This window comes from Podarcis raffonei, chromosome 10 (genome assembly GCF_027172205.1).
Source record: "Podarcis raffonei isolate rPodRaf1 chromosome 10, rPodRaf1.pri, whole genome shotgun sequence".
Lineage (NCBI taxonomy): Eukaryota > Metazoa > Chordata > Lepidosauria > Squamata > Lacertidae > Podarcis > Podarcis raffonei.
In genome coordinates this window covers 37,348,520-37,365,194 of record NC_070611.1, presented here as the reverse complement: position 1 = coordinate 37,365,194, position 16,675 = coordinate 37,348,520, and the positions used below count along the sequence as shown (strand labels likewise).

Below are 16,675 nucleotides of genomic sequence, written 5' to 3'. Positions count from 1 at the left end.
AACTGAGGAGAGGGTTGTAAGACACCTGTAACTGATGGTCTATGATTACCAAGCTTGCTAAAAGAAAAACAAAGTGCATCTAATGCAAAATGCTATTACAAATAGTGACAAATAGTAGTTATGCCGATAGAGCGATATTGCAAGACTCCTTAACATGTATACATTAAGATAGCTGAAGTGATTAAACAGCACAGAATAAATGTGTTCTCATTTCCTTCTAAGCACCAATACACACCTCAAAACATTTAAAAACACAGCGTGAAAAGCAAACTAGAAGGCTAACAACAGTTGTGAAACACTAGGTAATGACTTTATTTTTTGCTTCAGTTGAAAAATAAAGAGTGTCAACAATGTATTAATCCAGAAGTAGGCAGCAATGGAATGATACTCAGTCAAAGGAAACTTTCACATAATGGATTATGGCAGTTCCCTTAATAATCTTCATTTCAAGGGTATTCCATGATATAAGGCCAGGATACAAAAAACACATTTCGCAAACTGCAGCTTCACCTTCCATTGAAAATGGCCACTGAAACAAAAAAAAGAGTTTCAGTAGCAGCTTGTGCTACAGCATGGAAGTAAAAAAAAAAAAAATTGCCCTCAGACATGGCTAAAATTGTTTTTTGGAACCTGGCCTAAATTTATGCCCACTTGTGTTGAAATGGATCCTATTATGTCATTTAAAAACCTGCCTACCCAATAAAAGAAGTTGGTAAATGGCCGAAAGAGCACAGATCAGTCTAATATGTTTTAAAATATTTTTTTTAAAAAATACAGATTGTAATAACTATGCCAAATGAACTGAAATGTTAAGGAAAATGAATGGTGCCACTTTATTGCGATAAAGAAAAAAAAAGATGCAATATTGAGTTGGAAACTGCACAAACGTTTCCCACCCTGTATGTAAAAATGTTAAGCATATGCAAAAATAATTGGCAACCATTGTCAGTCACATAATCCCTTTCGGTCTAACACCCTGTGAATTCGCTAGATGCTAAAAGCATTAAATCCTTTTAGTTTCTTGCTGCCTGTAGCAAAATATTTCCCTTCCCACAAACTGCTGATAAATCTCATTGCTAACATTTCACAAACATATTCACCAACTGCACACGTCTTCAGATTGTTCCAGTAACATGTAGCTGCTCCGTAGGCAGAGATGCAAGTAAAAGGTTAGCATTCTGTTTTGACAGTAATAACAGGAACACAGCTGCACTGCACTTCGGCAAAAGGTAGCTGTGTATCAGCTTGATGCTGACAACTGTCCTGTGTGAGCCACAAGGCATGGTATATTCAAGCTAAAGGACTATACTGTGTGGATGGATGCAACTGTAGTCAGCATAATTTAAAGAGCAGTGCCACTGCCAGCTGGTCCTACACAGTCCCTTGCTCTCAAACTAAATGTGACAGCTCCCCCATGTTTCTTTTTCACATGCCTGTCCCATTTGCATCTAAAGAGTAGTGTGTGTGTGTGCGCGCGCATGTGCATGTGTGGGACTCTCTTCTTTTTCAAAGTTGCATGGTAGTAGAAGAAACTGAACCCTCTTCCTGCAAGACGGGGGCAAATCTAACAATTCTGGCTTTTCTCCATTTTTCATCTTTCCCATCTTCACATTTTTTCCACATCAGATTGTGGATTTTTCTAAACTGCCCTCATGAAAATTCACCAGAATTTCAGTGCAAATTTCTCCTAATATTCATCTATTTGTATGCAATTTTACCTCAGACACTTTAATTTTTTGCACATCACTTCCCCTCAGTTATATCCATATTTGTGCTCATTATTTGGTTGGAGAACTGCATTGCAAAATTCAAAAAAAGTGCCGATTTTGAAGGATGGCTGTGTTTTGGATCTGATTGTTCTGGAAAGTGTGAATTGTGTAAGATTTATCCCCACCTGTACTTCCTGCCTTGCAACCTGTTTCTCCATCAGTTGGGGTAATTTTTTTGCAACCTGATTCCAGTCCCAGAAGTGAGCTAAACTGGTATAACATGCCTGAATCTTTAAAGCACAATAAAAAAGGTGGGGGAGGAAAGCTCTCTAAGGAATATTCAGCTCTCTTCTTCAATGCACACTTTTCTTTTCAATTTTTTTAGACCACTCCCACTTTTGACAGGAACAAAGCAGCTACACAAGAAAACAAACATGGTTGTGTTTATCACATCTACAGCCTGCCTTAATTCTTCCTGCTTGGGGACATTTCTGTTGGGTGAGTTCAATGCTGCCCCTTGCTTACTCCCCTCAAAACACAGCTAACAAGGTATTTGTTAACGTCTTCAAATAATGTTCTTAACAACAGGCTGAAAGAAAATGTGCCCTTGTCAAGATAGATTGCAAATTGTGTTTCATCTTTCAAATGGTTGCACTCATCTGTGAAACAGATAAGCAGGCAGCCCTAAGGAGATACACAATATTAAGACAAATTGCAAACACATTGGGTTTTAGTATACATTTTAATGAATTACAGCCTCAGAAAATAACTTAAGCCAGTCTATATCCTTTACTAAAATCCCATGTTGACTGGATGGATGTTATATAGGCCAGCATGATTTTTCTACCAGAAACCACATGAAAATGAGCAATGTGAAAATGACTACGATGGCCTGGCAAATATGCTCGAAAGGGCCCCCCTTTCAAGTGCTCAAGTTTCAAATCTAATTCATTTTTATGCTTGTGGGAGTAACTATCAAGTCCTTCATGAAACTCCTGAGAGAGTTTCCACCTTTCTCTCATTATCAAAATGTCACACCAAGAAGCAGCCCTGTAGGTTCTCCTAGCAGCAATTACAACCTTCAACACTTGCAGTGCAGTCCAACAAGAGCACTCAACAAAATAGCACCCTGGAAGTTGTTCTGGATTTGACTTCTTTCACCCTTTGCAAAGAAAGGTTCTGGGTTTCCCCCCTTCCAGCTCATGTCAGGTCATGTTTTAGATGTTCTTAAGCCTTGTTTTTCCATAATATTCCAGAGTTTGCGTAGATTTGACTGTGTGATGACATCATCTGGTTTAAACTGAAGGGCATGGAGATAGTTTGATTCTGCCTCCAGAAGTTTGCCGTTGAGATGAAGAATCGCTCCCAGATTCATTAGGGCAGCTGGATACTGGAGCGAGAAAGGGGAAAGCAAACATGATTAAAAGTTTATTTTGTATTTTCTTTCTCTAGATAACCTTCACCAGAGTCACAAAATTAGTCCTTCATGTTTTTGTGGCCTACTTTCATGGAAGCAATTTAACAATTTGTAATAAGCATGTAAAGGGAAGAAGGGCAAGCGCTGATAAACTGCTTCCTGCATTTTTTATTTATTTATTAAATTTATACCCATACTTCCAAAGGAGCTCAGGACAGCAAACAACAAATGATGAAACAATGAAACATATTTAAAACATTTGCAGTTCAGATACAGAAAGGGAAAGATCTCGAGTCAAAAGACTTGTTGGAGGAGGAAGGACTTCAGTAGGTGCCAAAAATACATCAGAGATGGTGTTTGACTAATATTTATGGGCAGGGCATTCCAAAGGGTCGATGCCACAACTCTAAATACCCACTTCCCGTATTGTGAAGATGGTATCTGCAGGAGGCCGTCATCTGCAGAGCACAGTGATCAACTGGGTATTTAAGAAATGGTCCTGAGCTATATAGGGCTTTGTGCATCAGACATGGCACTGTGTAGTGTAGACATGGGAGAGTTTTCGTCCCACTCCCATCCCAAATTGATGACCAAACAACAGGTATTACATGTAGTAATACAGGTCGGGCAGTGCCAGTCTGATGGCTGGCGTGAGAGGTAATTAATTTTAAATCAACCCAAAGATTTCATAAATTATTGTAATAGTTAAGGGCTTGCTTACTTTGTTCTTTTTCAAAGTGCAAACTGATGATCGTATTATTCTGATTAGTGTTAAGACAAGTGGCGTTTAACTGAAATCTGGCAATCAAAAATAATTATAGACAAACATTTAAAAGAGCCATCCACAAAACCGTCTGGCATCCTACTCCACAAAATGGGTAGGAAATAATAGCAAAATTCTGCACCAGGTAACAGAGTTTTCCTAGCTGAAATCTCATTAAAAGCTTGCTACCAAATAATAAGTTAGCAATATTGAATTGCTGCAGTTAGGCAAGTTGTGGTCTAAATGCGTTTTTGGATCCATAGAGCTGAGTCCGACCAATGTCCTGTTCCCTCTTTATTGTTTTAGAACCTAAAAAAAAGGCACTATTGCATGTGACTTGGTCTACACTGGAAGATATAATGAATAAGGTTAATTATGTTTACACCACCACACGCTACTACCCAGAACATATCATAGACATATCCCACCACTACCAGTGTGAAAACTGATTGCCACTGACATTCATGGCAAAACTGTAACTAAAGTTCAAGATGCACGTATTTCTTCTCTGCAGCTCAAATCCCACATTTACTTTCCAGGCAATGTCAAAGGAATTAGGAATGCAAAAGGAAATAACAAAGTTATAATAATTGGCATAGAGCTATAAACAACATAGTGTATTTCATGACGGTTAAAATATTGAAATAGCGCTTCCCTTTCCAGATGTTTATTGGATTCTTTGCCACTCTCCCCACAATGTGTACAAAATGCGAAGCTCCAACTGAGACAGGCATACGTATCCTCAGAAATCAATGGGTACCACCCAATGATGTTCACCCATTTGCACTGCCAAAATCCAAGTTCTCCAAATCCTTTACAGCAGTTTTTTTTTTGGGAGGGAGGGTTAAGTGACTGGTTTGCAGGGGGAGAACAGGAAGGAGACTTCACCCAATATATGTATATAACTGGTACAGTCCTCCTTAATCCTGTTTTCTTCTTATTGGAAAATGAGGTGTGGAAGAGGAAATAAAGAGGTAAAGCAAAAGAATTTACCCTTTGCAAACCAAACCAGGTAACACTGGGCATATAAAACATAGACTACCATTTGCAGATTTTGGTTTTGCAACATGAGCCTAAATTGTTTTTTCTCTCTCTGTTAGGGAATTAGAATTTAACAGTGCACTGTTTACGTGCACTATTTCTCAGTACAGCCAGCATGCCATTCTACTCAAACATTGTAAACAAGGAGAACTAATAAATGAATTCATAAAGTACCTTTATTTCCATGCAGTACACAACACCCTGATTACCATACTGCTAGCTCTGAAAGCAATCTTGTTTACATGTATCGAAAATATCATGCTTTTTCATTCTCAGCTCATGAAAGCAGGTTAAATATCAAATAAAGTGAAAACTCGTTTTAGATGTTATTTCAGATTATATTTAGACGCTATCCTAGTTGACATTTGCAACCTGTTTTCTCTATAAATATAGCTAATAAACCAGCAGCTTTCATTGAATTGTAAGTTCTGAAGCTGACACAAATATCATCTGGCCCAGCTTTCTGCCCCAGCATAGATACTTCACAGAGCAAGTCATATCCACAATGCATGAGTAACTCACTATAAAGGAGATAATATCACAAACAGAAAACAAGGGGTACTTCATCTATGACACACAGATGAAAATAAAGCAAGACTTAACAAATCAAGCATCTCCCATGAACTGTCTGGAAATATGTGAAAGCACACCATTCTATTGGACAGGGGCTGAGGAAAAAAGGAACACACCTCCAGAGTTGACAGCTAATTTCGTTTGGGTGAAAATCTCTTTCTCAGCCTAAGTGTGAAAATCTAGGAGGGCTGAATCTTGTCCATTCTTATCTGATGAAATCAACAGATTGAATTTTCAAGCAATCTTTTGCATGCGAGACCAATTTTGGGATTGGTTTTTCTAGAGCAACAACTGTTGTGACAGTAGGATGTTACAAAAACAGGACACATTACAGAGGTGGGAAAGTTCGTTTTGTGCTCGTTTCACTTCCTTTTTGTAAGGCATATCCCACGTTGAACAGAACCAATTCTAAATATCTCCCACACAGAAAATACATTTGCCCTGTCAACTAATTCTCCAGAGGATCATGGCACTCAGAACCTCTGAAGGATGCCTTGCTGGAAAATGAGAAACAGCTCATTCTCAATGTCAACATATTGTGAAGAGATGGGCAGCAGTGAGGAGAAGTCCCTAACTCCAAGAGGCCTGTATTGGAGCACCAGATTAAAAGAAATGTGAGATACCTTTTAAAGATAAGAATTCGACTTGGTTTTTAAATCACGGACATTCCTCATTTGTCTCTCTGCATATTTCACTTCAACCAAGAATGTAACAGGGTTCCCATGCATCCAGAATTTTCCAGACATATCCAGAATATCGCATTCACCAGCAGCATCCAGAAATCGGCTAAATGTCTGGGAAAATCGGGCCATATAACAGCCCATGTTGGCAGTGCTGATTTTGCCAATTTCCCCTTAAAATAGTTCAAAAGCGGAAAATGTTTTTGTGATCTTGCAAAAAAAAAAAAACCACCCAAAAAACTTTGGGGGAAACTAAAAAAACAAACAAACCTTTTCTGTCTGAATTTTCACTGTTTGAAATATGGCAACCCTAGAATGTAATAAATTAATCACCTAGCTTTAGTTGATATCTTTCTGGGGGGTGGAAGTCATTTTTAACATTAGAAATGGGGAACTATGCAAATTGCTTACTATATCTCTGCAGACTCTGTGCTTGCCTGTTTGAAATATTATTTATTTAGCATTTTCACCCAGCTTAGATGTTTTCACCTCTGCAGGAAACAGTCATTCCTCTCCCACAGATGACACATAAAGTTGAAAGCATCCACACAGCACCACCACCTCCTGGCCAAGCAACTCTTCCACACTGCTTTGTGGTGCGTGAGATTTGGCACTGGCACACACTCTCTCTGTGGCTCATGGATGACAGAAGAATGGATGGCACCTGTCTGCTCAGGCCAGTGTTATCGCATTCTGCCAGCTGAACGCGATGAAGCCTCCGCCACAATTGCTGGGGCTTTTCTCCAAACACATAATCTTTGATTTAAGATAGATGAAGAAGCTTTACGGCACATGAGTGGTGCCAGTCAGCAGCTACCAGCGCAATAGTGTGGAACTCGCTGCAACCGCAGAACAAATGACCCCCCACACCACATGAAAGGAAAACCGACTCCTTCATTCATTTCCTTTTGGAGACGGAGGCTTTGCATCAAACGGAGCCAGCTGGAAGTCCTATTAGAGTTTTAATGGAAGTCTCTTTATGGCATTCTAGGAATTATTCCATTATTAGAGAATTCCCATTTAATCATTTGCGTAGGCTTTGGAAACTTATTGCCTTACTCCTCAGACTTTGCTGTGCTAGTTGAAAAAGAAAACTGTTCGCCAGCGAGTGCGTGAGCTCAGCCACCTTGGTACTGTGGCAAATGCACATGATAAGGGTCACAAGCAAATATTGAAGTGCAGCTGGTTCAGCCTAAGAAGTGAAATGTCCTTTACGCAACAGAATTTTAACAAGCAATAGATTAAGGAGTGAACTAAAAGGGGAAATATAGCATTTGAAAGTACAGGCAACTTCTCATTTGTGTGCGTGCACATGGCCGCAAATCCAGAAGTGGCACAAATGGGGAGAAATGGTTGTAAAATAGGCAAAAAGGGCAAAAATGGTGCAAAAACAGTGTCTAGCAATCCCACGACCTTCACAAGTGCAATCCTAGGAGCCTTTGCACTGATGTCTGAGGCCTGTAGAGCAGGCTTCCTCAACCTCGGCCCTCCAAATGTGTTGAGACTACAATTCCCATCATCCCTGACCACTGGTCCTGCTAGCTAGGGATGATGGGAGTTGTAGGCCAAAAACATCTGGAGGGCCTAGTTTCAGGAATCCTGCTGTAGAGAGTTGGAGTCTGAGCAATTAGGTTTGGAGGGAGTGATAGTGGTGAAGTTGGTGGGTTTTTGTTTTCCAGAGGTTTAGAGGGTGTTTGCAGGCTTTTTCAATGGTGTTTCCAATATACGCAATTTCACTTAAGTGTGCGGTGCCTCAGAACGTAACCTCCACATAAATGGGGAGTGGCCTATAGAGGCTAAAGAGTACACCCTGAACCCAAATTAGAATCCTTTGTGGAAGGACCACCTTTCAGGAATCAGATTTGTGTGCTGTGACAAGCATTATAGACTCCTAGGGATAGTTGATAGTGCCATGCTCTGTTCCACTACAGCAGGGGTGGGGAATTTAAGTTGTTGGGCTCCAATTCCCATCAACCCTGGTGTTTCGGCTTTGCTAGCTGGGGCTGATGAGAGTGGAGGGCTTCAATCTTGCTGCTTCTCCTGTTCTGCCTTTTCTCACAGAGTTTGGTTTCCCCACTTCACTGGCTGATTTTTATGTATTTCTCTTTTCGGCATATATGACCACATCCTGCATCTCCATTCACTCCCACACAGCTCCCCTCCCGAACAATCCCTCATTTGCCTTTATACTGTCAGCCAACAGAACTCCATCTCTTCATTCTGTCTCCCTGCTATGTTCAAGTCATATACTCTATCACTCCAAAATGCAATCTTCTTTCTCATTGCCTCTGCTGTTCTCCATCTCAAACAGGGCCAGGGAAGGTCTTAATTTCTATGCTAACTCAGACTACCCTCTGGCCATTGACAATTATTTGAAATTGCTGCCTGAATTAGCTCCCTGCTTATAGGTAGACAATTACAGACACCACCACATACAAGGCCAAACTCCTTGCACACCTCTGTTAAATGCTGAGCATGATCTGAATAGGAAGACAAACATGCATTGCTAGTCTGCTGCCCATGTGACAATTGCTACCACAGAGAAAAAATTCAAGAAGATGCCATCGGACCAATGGTCCAGACATTCAGTCATTTGTTATTTCCTGACAGGGGAGGCCATGCACAACAAAAAATGCACTGGGTGGCTAATGTTTTGTCCAAGGTCCATTCATGGTACCTGAGGTTTGAGCGAACCTGAGCTTGAGCAAAGATTCAGCCAGTATGGAAGCAGGATCTGCAGCAGATATGTTGTGATACTGGAGGGGTGCTTAAAGCTAAGAGACTGCTCATCAGCAGGAGCTGGGATGAGAACTCAGATGCAAACTGGGCCTCAGACATAAATTCAGAGACCCCAAATTAGGGATACCTAAAGGAGACCTAGAGACCCGGGTGGCGCTGGGGTCTAAACCACTGAGCCTCTTGGGCTTGCCAATCAGGTCGGCAGTTCGAATCCCTGCGATGGGGTGAGCTCTCGTTGTTCGGTCCCAAGCTCCTACCAACCTAGCAGTTCAAAAGCATGCAGTGCAAGTAGATAAATAGGTACCGCTCCGACGGGAAGGTAAACGGCATTTCCGTGCGCTGCTCTGGTTTTGCCAGAAGCGGCTTAGTCATGCTGGCCACATGACCTGGAAAAACTGTCTGCGTAAGCAGACAAACACTGGCTCCCTCGGCTTGTAAAGCGAGATGAGCGCCGCAACCCGAGTCGTTCGCGACTGGACTTGTCAGGGGTCCCTTTATCTTTAAAGGAGACCTATGGGGAGCTGCTATCCAACCTTTATAGCTAGCCCCTCCTCTACCTGTGTGACCTGCGGAATTATAAGGTAGATGTGGTCCTTTTCCGTGTTTCTGAGGATTGCTGTTCCTGAACAGACCCCTGGCAACAAGATGTGAATCTCATGAGTATTCAGCATCATTTGGAATGGCTGGGGAGAGATGATCCAGCATAACCTTGATGTCCATTTTTCATGGATGCACCTTATGCCTTGGAATCCATGAGTTTAAATATAGATTTAATTTAAGAACTAGTTAAGGGGACTCACTGATGTACTTTACTGAAGCGAAAAATCTTCAGGACACAGAAACGACTTTAATATTTGAATAGTGAAAGTTCACTTCAAAAAACATGAAATGCAGAGCTTTTGAATACGAAAGAATGAAAAATAACATATTGTTGTTAAATTGTGTGTGTGCATGTGCTTGTAGGTATGCCTTGGTGGGTGGGATGGCCATTGAAAGTCAGATTTCTCACCCTGACCAGGAATGAATGGAGGGAGGCAGGGATTTCTGCATTCCAGTGCAGAATATGTGATTAAAATATGCTGGCAAGACATCCAACTTCCTCTTTCTGCCCTTCCCCATTTCTAACAAGTTTCTCTCTGGTAAACAAAATACCCTTGTTTGCTGGGTTTTAGTGAAAAAAATAAAAAATAAAATAGAGGTCAAATCTCCTGCCTCTCCAAAACTGATTGAAGTGTCATTAGTTCACATCAGGCATGCTCAGTCAGGTGGTTTTCTTTTCTTTTTAAAGAACAAACAGTTGCAAGGCCTTTGCAGCTGAATGAGATTTAATGCTCTGAAAAGCACGCTTCCCAAATATTTTAGCCGTGTCATTAGACAGCTCCCTCTTCTAAATATAAAGAGCAACTGATCTCCATTTGGAGGTTTGAGCTTGCTAATTGAAAACATGCACAGTGGCTTGATAAAGCTCAATGAAGTAATAAAAGGAGAAAATGAAAAAGATTTATCTGCAGGCAGCATCACCGAGCATGAAAGCTCCTCATGGTGGCCCTGCTTCATCTTGCCGATGACCAAGTTATAATGTGCTGTCAGGCCTTTTAATCCTCCTGTGGTGACGGCAAGAATTTTCACTTGAACTTTTATTACTGATGTCACTGTCATGCTGCAGTGTGCTATTTTCCAAAGCAATCAAAATGTCAACAGCTTCTTTTTATTGCTAAAGAGAACTGTGCAGAGCTGAATCATTTCGGATGTGGCATTTATTTTTTGACAAACCCCAAAGTGTTACCTTCAGAGTTAGACTGGGACAAAGAGGCTGCCCTTGAGGTTATTGGGGATGCTACTTTAGAAAGAAGGTGCCGATCCCCAACAAGCAACTACAACACACAAATCCTGACCGGGCAAGCTGTCTGCAAACAGACGCCGGCTCCCTTAGCCTGAAATGCCTCAGCACCATAGACAAGTTTGACTGGACTTAACCGTCCACGGGTCCTTTACCTTCACCTCTACCTGCCTCTGGGTGGGAATCTGAATTTTAAACAACAGGAAAGCACAGAAAGAAATGCTCTGTACATGATGGAACTGTTTGTAACGATCTTTACTTCTGGACCATCTCCTTTCAACAGATAATGGATAGTTGACATACAACCCCTAACAGGGAGAAGCATCTTGGAACTGGTTTAGTCTACTTTACTTTTTCAAGTTACCATATCCAAAGAGAACAGTTTCTTAGCACCATGAAATGAACGTCATGCTGTTTGGGTTCTGATCCTCCAAACTTTTCTTCCAACTTGGATTTTTTTTAAAAAATAAATCTTATATTTTTTAATTTTTTAAATTGCTTTTGTTGGGGCGACTGTTGTTCAAATATACTCAACTGGTGAAAGCTATTTGCCATTTACATTTGTACAAATTTCTTATGTAATGGATTATATACTGGCAAAGTATGAATACAAAACTTTAAACTACTAAGTATTACATGGCAGCCTAGGAATCCCCAGGGAACATTTACAGTAAAAGTAAGCCTACAGTTTTTGCAATAGCTATGCACCGAGAGCTCTGATACACAGTTAAATATGCTCTCCACAATTATTCATTCAAGCCATATGGAAACCAAGCTGCATATTTAAAAATATTATTTCATTAGTATAATAAAACTTACCAAACACTGATAAAAGCTATAATTTTTTTTAAATACTGCAGCTATTTTTTTTTTTAATGCTGCAGCTATAATTTTTTTTTAAGTAAAACTTTAACGTATGTGTTACGGACCTCACAAAGTGCTTATAATTAAACTCCTCTGGCTTTCTAAACCAAATACTTTCAGGATTATACAGCCCATAATTATTGCATGCAATTGTCAAACAATTTGGCGTTAAATGCAAGCATATTCAAATCACTGAATTTTTGTTTATAGGTCTCAAGCTGTGCTTTCATTCCTAAAACCTGCAATTCAATCATTTTCACATCTAGCAATTTGTTGGATTTATCAGACAGTAGCTTTTTTTCTCCTACTAGCAGTTGGGAGTTCTATCAAATGAAAGATGTGATTCAGATCAATGGCAACCTTGCAACTTCTGCAATATCTGACATTCGATGCCATAAGCTGTAATAGCTTGGCAAAACAAATACCAGAGGTAGAATGGAATGATCTGCAAGCTAGTATGATCAGAGACACGCTGATCCAGGGAAGTACATGAACTGCAAGATCATTTCTATTTGTAATATGGAGTTCTGTACTCTCACTTACACAAAGAATTTCAAGTTGTTATCATACTTCCGATGTTTTGAATATGGTTCAAATTAAAATAAGCCACCGAGAAAGGAGTTAGGTTTATGAATTATTATTGTTCTTGTTATTTATTAATTTATGTACCACTTATAGGCCAAAATGGCTTCTACACAGTTTACAGCTTTAAAATCAATTATTCAAGCCGTACATAATTAAATTCCACAATTACAACTCCATAAGCACATTAAAGTATGCTTAGTTAAAACAGACAAGCCCATTAAAAAAAGTGACAATGAAAATGTTGTTTTTTTTTAAAGTAACATTCTAAGATCAAATGCAACCTGCCAATAATCAAGAATTTCCACAAATCCTGCGAGTACAACTAGCAGTCTAGTCCATGGGTAGGCAAACTAGGGCCTGGGGGCCAGATCCGGCCCAATTGCCTTCTAAATCTGGCCTGCAGACAGTCCGGGAATCAGCATGTTTTTACATGAGTAGAATGTGCCCTTTTATTTAAAATGCATCTCTGTGTTATTTGTGGGGCCTGCCTGGTGTTTTTACATGAGCAGAATGTGTGCTTTTATTTAAAATACATCTCTGCATTATTTGTGGGGCATAGGAATTCGTTCAAAAAAAAAAAAAATTAGTCCAGCCCCCCACAAGGTCTGAGGGACAGTGGACCGGCCCCCTGCTGAAAAAGTTTGCTGACCCCTGGTCTTGTCCATCAAAACCGTTTCTGTCAATGAACATGATAGCTTCATTGCAAGATTCCTCTCCAAGCTCTACTTTCATTGATATGTTCTCATACTCACTTGAGGCTATGAGGAGAAAATAGCTAAATACGCACACAGGAACAGATGAAGCTGCCTTGTGCTACGCCAAACCATTGGCCCATCTAGTTCAGTACTGTGGCTCTCCAGGGTTTCAGGTAAGGAGCCTCTCCTAGTCATATCTGGAGATGTTGAGGCTCACACCTGTGACCTGCATGCAGAGCTGATACTCTGCTACTAAGCTACAGCCCAAATCTTTGTAACATGCTAATGGCCAAAAACGTCAGAGGCATTGGCCCAATGGTGCTCTAACATTCACATCACTCAAATTTCCACCTGACAGTTCCCACCTTTCGCTTGTGTCTGGTGAGCAAATCTCTGTTTTTGTCACTCGCCGTAGGAGAGTAAAAAAATCTGGTGTGAGAAAATGCTCTCTGTGTTCTCCAACCAGGGCACTGAGCAGAGCTCTCCAGAGTGCTGCTGACCACTTTAAGCAATGTGACTCCATGGCAGGAAAACTTGGGCAGAGATGATTAATTGAGAGCTGACAGTACATGACAGGTGCATCTTTTGTGATTCAGGAAAAGCTTTGTGAAGAAAGGCATCAGGATTGGGAAAGGGACAGGGACCTTACACGGAATCACAATGATTGTCAACATGAATATTCAAGAACTCCATGAATGGACCACTGTTTGCATTTCCAAATGCAAACAACAAAACAGAACATGGCAGTGATATTTATCAAATGAAACAGTTAGTAGTAATGTGACACCTGAGGTTACAGCCTTTAAACAGACCCCAAAGACTTCTCCCGCCCCTTCCCCCAACCCCATCCTTTTTACTTATTTTACTGCTGGTCCCCAACACATAAAATTTTATCTGATGCTGCTTTTATTATGTTATCTGTTCCATTGTTTTTACTATTTTTATCATAAGATGCCTTGGGAGAACTTAGTATAAAGGGCAGGGAAGAAATAAAAAGAAACTGAAACAAACCAAAACATGCATATACATCATTTCACTTTCTGTCTTTTTAAAATTTAGGCCAATGAAGCTAGAAACGGCCCTAGGTTTTGATTTAAGTTAAGCAGCAACCTTGATCTTCGTACTCTCTGTCCATTAAGATAAAGTCTATTGTAGTTATTTCAACAGAAAAGTACTATTAGCTTAAGGTTACCAGACGCCCCCGGGTTTACATATCAGTCCCCATACAAAATCAATTGAAGTTGAAAAGTGTCCCTGGATTCATTGGAAAAAAATCTGGTAACCTTATATTAGCTTCATCTTGCCCTGATAAAGAATGTACAATAATTCCATGAATCTGACAAAAATGGGAAGATTTTGAGGTTAGGTTTTTTTAAATAATAATAATAAGAAGAAGAAGTCAATTTGCAAGATAAATTTGAGCCCCAGGGCAAGGCAAGCATAGAGAGTTAACCCAATAATTCCCAACCAAACAGACTAGTAAAATACACACTCCCATACAGTATGCAACAAGCCATAAAAGCAGAAGCTATGAAAAAAGTTAATTTATTGTAATGTACTGTTTTTAAAAAAATGCAAAGTAGTTGTGAAATATTAAATACAAAAGGCAGGTGGGATAGCTCAGTCAGTAGAGCATGAGACTCATCATCTCAGGGTCGTGGGTTTGAGCCCCACACTGGGGAAAAAGATTCCTGCATCGCAGGGGGGTTGTGACTAGATGACCCTCACGCTCCCTTCCAACTCTACAATTCTATGGTCCTATGATATCAACTATGTTCCAGCTCTAAACAGTGTTCTTCAGATACACCAGAGGTGCTGGCCAGCAACCAAGCCTTCAAAACATAAAGGTGAGAAGGACTGAAGAGCTACTGAACAGGATAATTTCCAACCATAACACTGGAACATTTCAATGCTATTTAAAGGATGTGTATTTTGTATGCAATTCCAGTACACACAGGTGGAGCTGAGCTCCTGGTCAGCAGCTTTTGAACTAGCTGCTAATTTCTTTTCCATGTAATAAGATCACATAGAGAGACTCATAGTATCTGCATGTGGTTTTCCAATTAAATTTTTCAATCGTGGCCTGTTCTTCATGTGCCCTTGCTCTGTTTAATGTAGTAATTATTTTTTAATTTGGCCAGTTGCCTAATGCCAGAGCAGCGGGGTCCATTATGAAAAATAGTGACATACAGCAAAAACAAAACAAACTTAACTGTTTCAGTTCTGAAGACGTTTACACCAGTAAGGGGGGGGGAGCAGATGTGTAGCACTCTACTGTAAGGAAAAGGTATTGGGGAAAAGAAAAGTGGAATGTGGACTTAAATATATGACTAGGATAGCCACATTTCTTGGGACCAAGTTCTCAAAAACAGCAAATGAAGAAGTAAATTGTTTCTAGGCTGTACTCCCAGGGTCATCTATCCCAACCCTCTGAAATGATGGGGTCATTGCAGAATGGTGGGTGGACGTTTACACAACTGAGTAATACCACCTACAGTATGAGACTATACAGGCAAGATTTTTTCATGACAACTAGGCCTTAGAGGGGGTGGTTCGGGCTGCCCTTTGAAATCAGACTGTTATAAATAGAATATTTATGTATTTAGAAGACCTCTGCACCACTGTTTAGAGCAATCACCTCACAAAATGGTATCTAGTCCATAAAAAGTCATCAAAACATTTAATATGACAAGAAAAACCCATTACATTTTAACAACAACAACAACAACAACAACAACAACAACAACAACAACAACGGACTAAAACCAACCCTAAACAATAGTCTCCGCTATCCTGCATAGCCAGTGTGGTGGTTTTTAGAGTGCCAGACTAGGCTCCAAGGGCCCAGGGTTCAAATATGAACTCATCTATTAAACTCAATGGGTGACTTTAGGCCAGTCACAGCTGCACAGCTTAACCTACCCAATGGGGTTGTTGTAGGACTTAAATGAGGAAGGGGTGAATCATGTTTACCACCCTGAACTCTTTGAAGAACAAGATGGGATATAAATTCAATAAACAAACAAACAAACAAACTCCATCAGATACTACTACACTAAGCATTTGTCTCTTACCAAACACATTGGTTTATTTATTAAATTTTTATGCCACCCTTCATTCTATGGTCACAGAGCGGTTTACAATATAAAAACACAAAAAATACATATACTATAATTTAGAAGAAAGGGTTTAGAATATTATCACAAAAGCACACTAATGAACGAGCTGTTAGATGAAGCTTTGCTTTAAAAGAAATCCCTCCATCATCTAATCAATTAATGGGGCTGTTTTCGAAATAAGACTTAAAATACTCTGCAAGGGGTGAAAATCTTACTGGATTCTTTTTAGCAGTAATTCAAATAGATGGTTTTATTTCTGAAATGCTGATGTACTGCTGTGACCTCTATATTTCGCTGCACTTTATTTTGATTGAGACTGAGGGGTACATTCAAAAGGCACAGACCACGGCTCTGGAGAGAAAATTATGTGGGCATAATTATTATAGGATTATGAGTAATTGGTGAGAAATAAAAAGCACAGGCATGTGCCCAATTCAGTTTACACTTCCTATTCAAGCATGACTACATAGCCATCACATTTTAAAAGTTATGAACAATCATCCCCTTAGCCTAATGACTACTCATAACTTTGTATGTGTATTATCTCATAACTTTCAAATGTATTATCAAATAAGGTGCAAAACAAGGCAAGAGGAACTCTGCTATCTGAGATGAAAAGTTTATCTAGTCTAGAATCCTGCTTCCTAGAG

At 40.0% G+C, this 16,675-nt stretch overlaps 1 protein-coding gene across 1 annotated transcript in view; it reads right to left on the bottom strand.

Annotated features, from left to right (window-relative positions):
* Positions 1 to 671: 671 nt before the first annotated feature.
* Positions 672 to 16,675, bottom strand: part of TMTC2 (transmembrane O-mannosyltransferase targeting cadherins 2) — a 182,277-nt gene continuing 166,273 nt past the window's right edge. Inside the window, exon 12 of the mRNA XM_053407294.1 lies at positions 672 to 3,099. Within this exon, the coding sequence (XP_053263269.1) occupies positions 2,920 to 3,099 (180 nt within the window). The 3' untranslated portion in view covers positions 672 to 2,919. The remainder of the gene's footprint in view (positions 3,100 to 16,675) is intronic.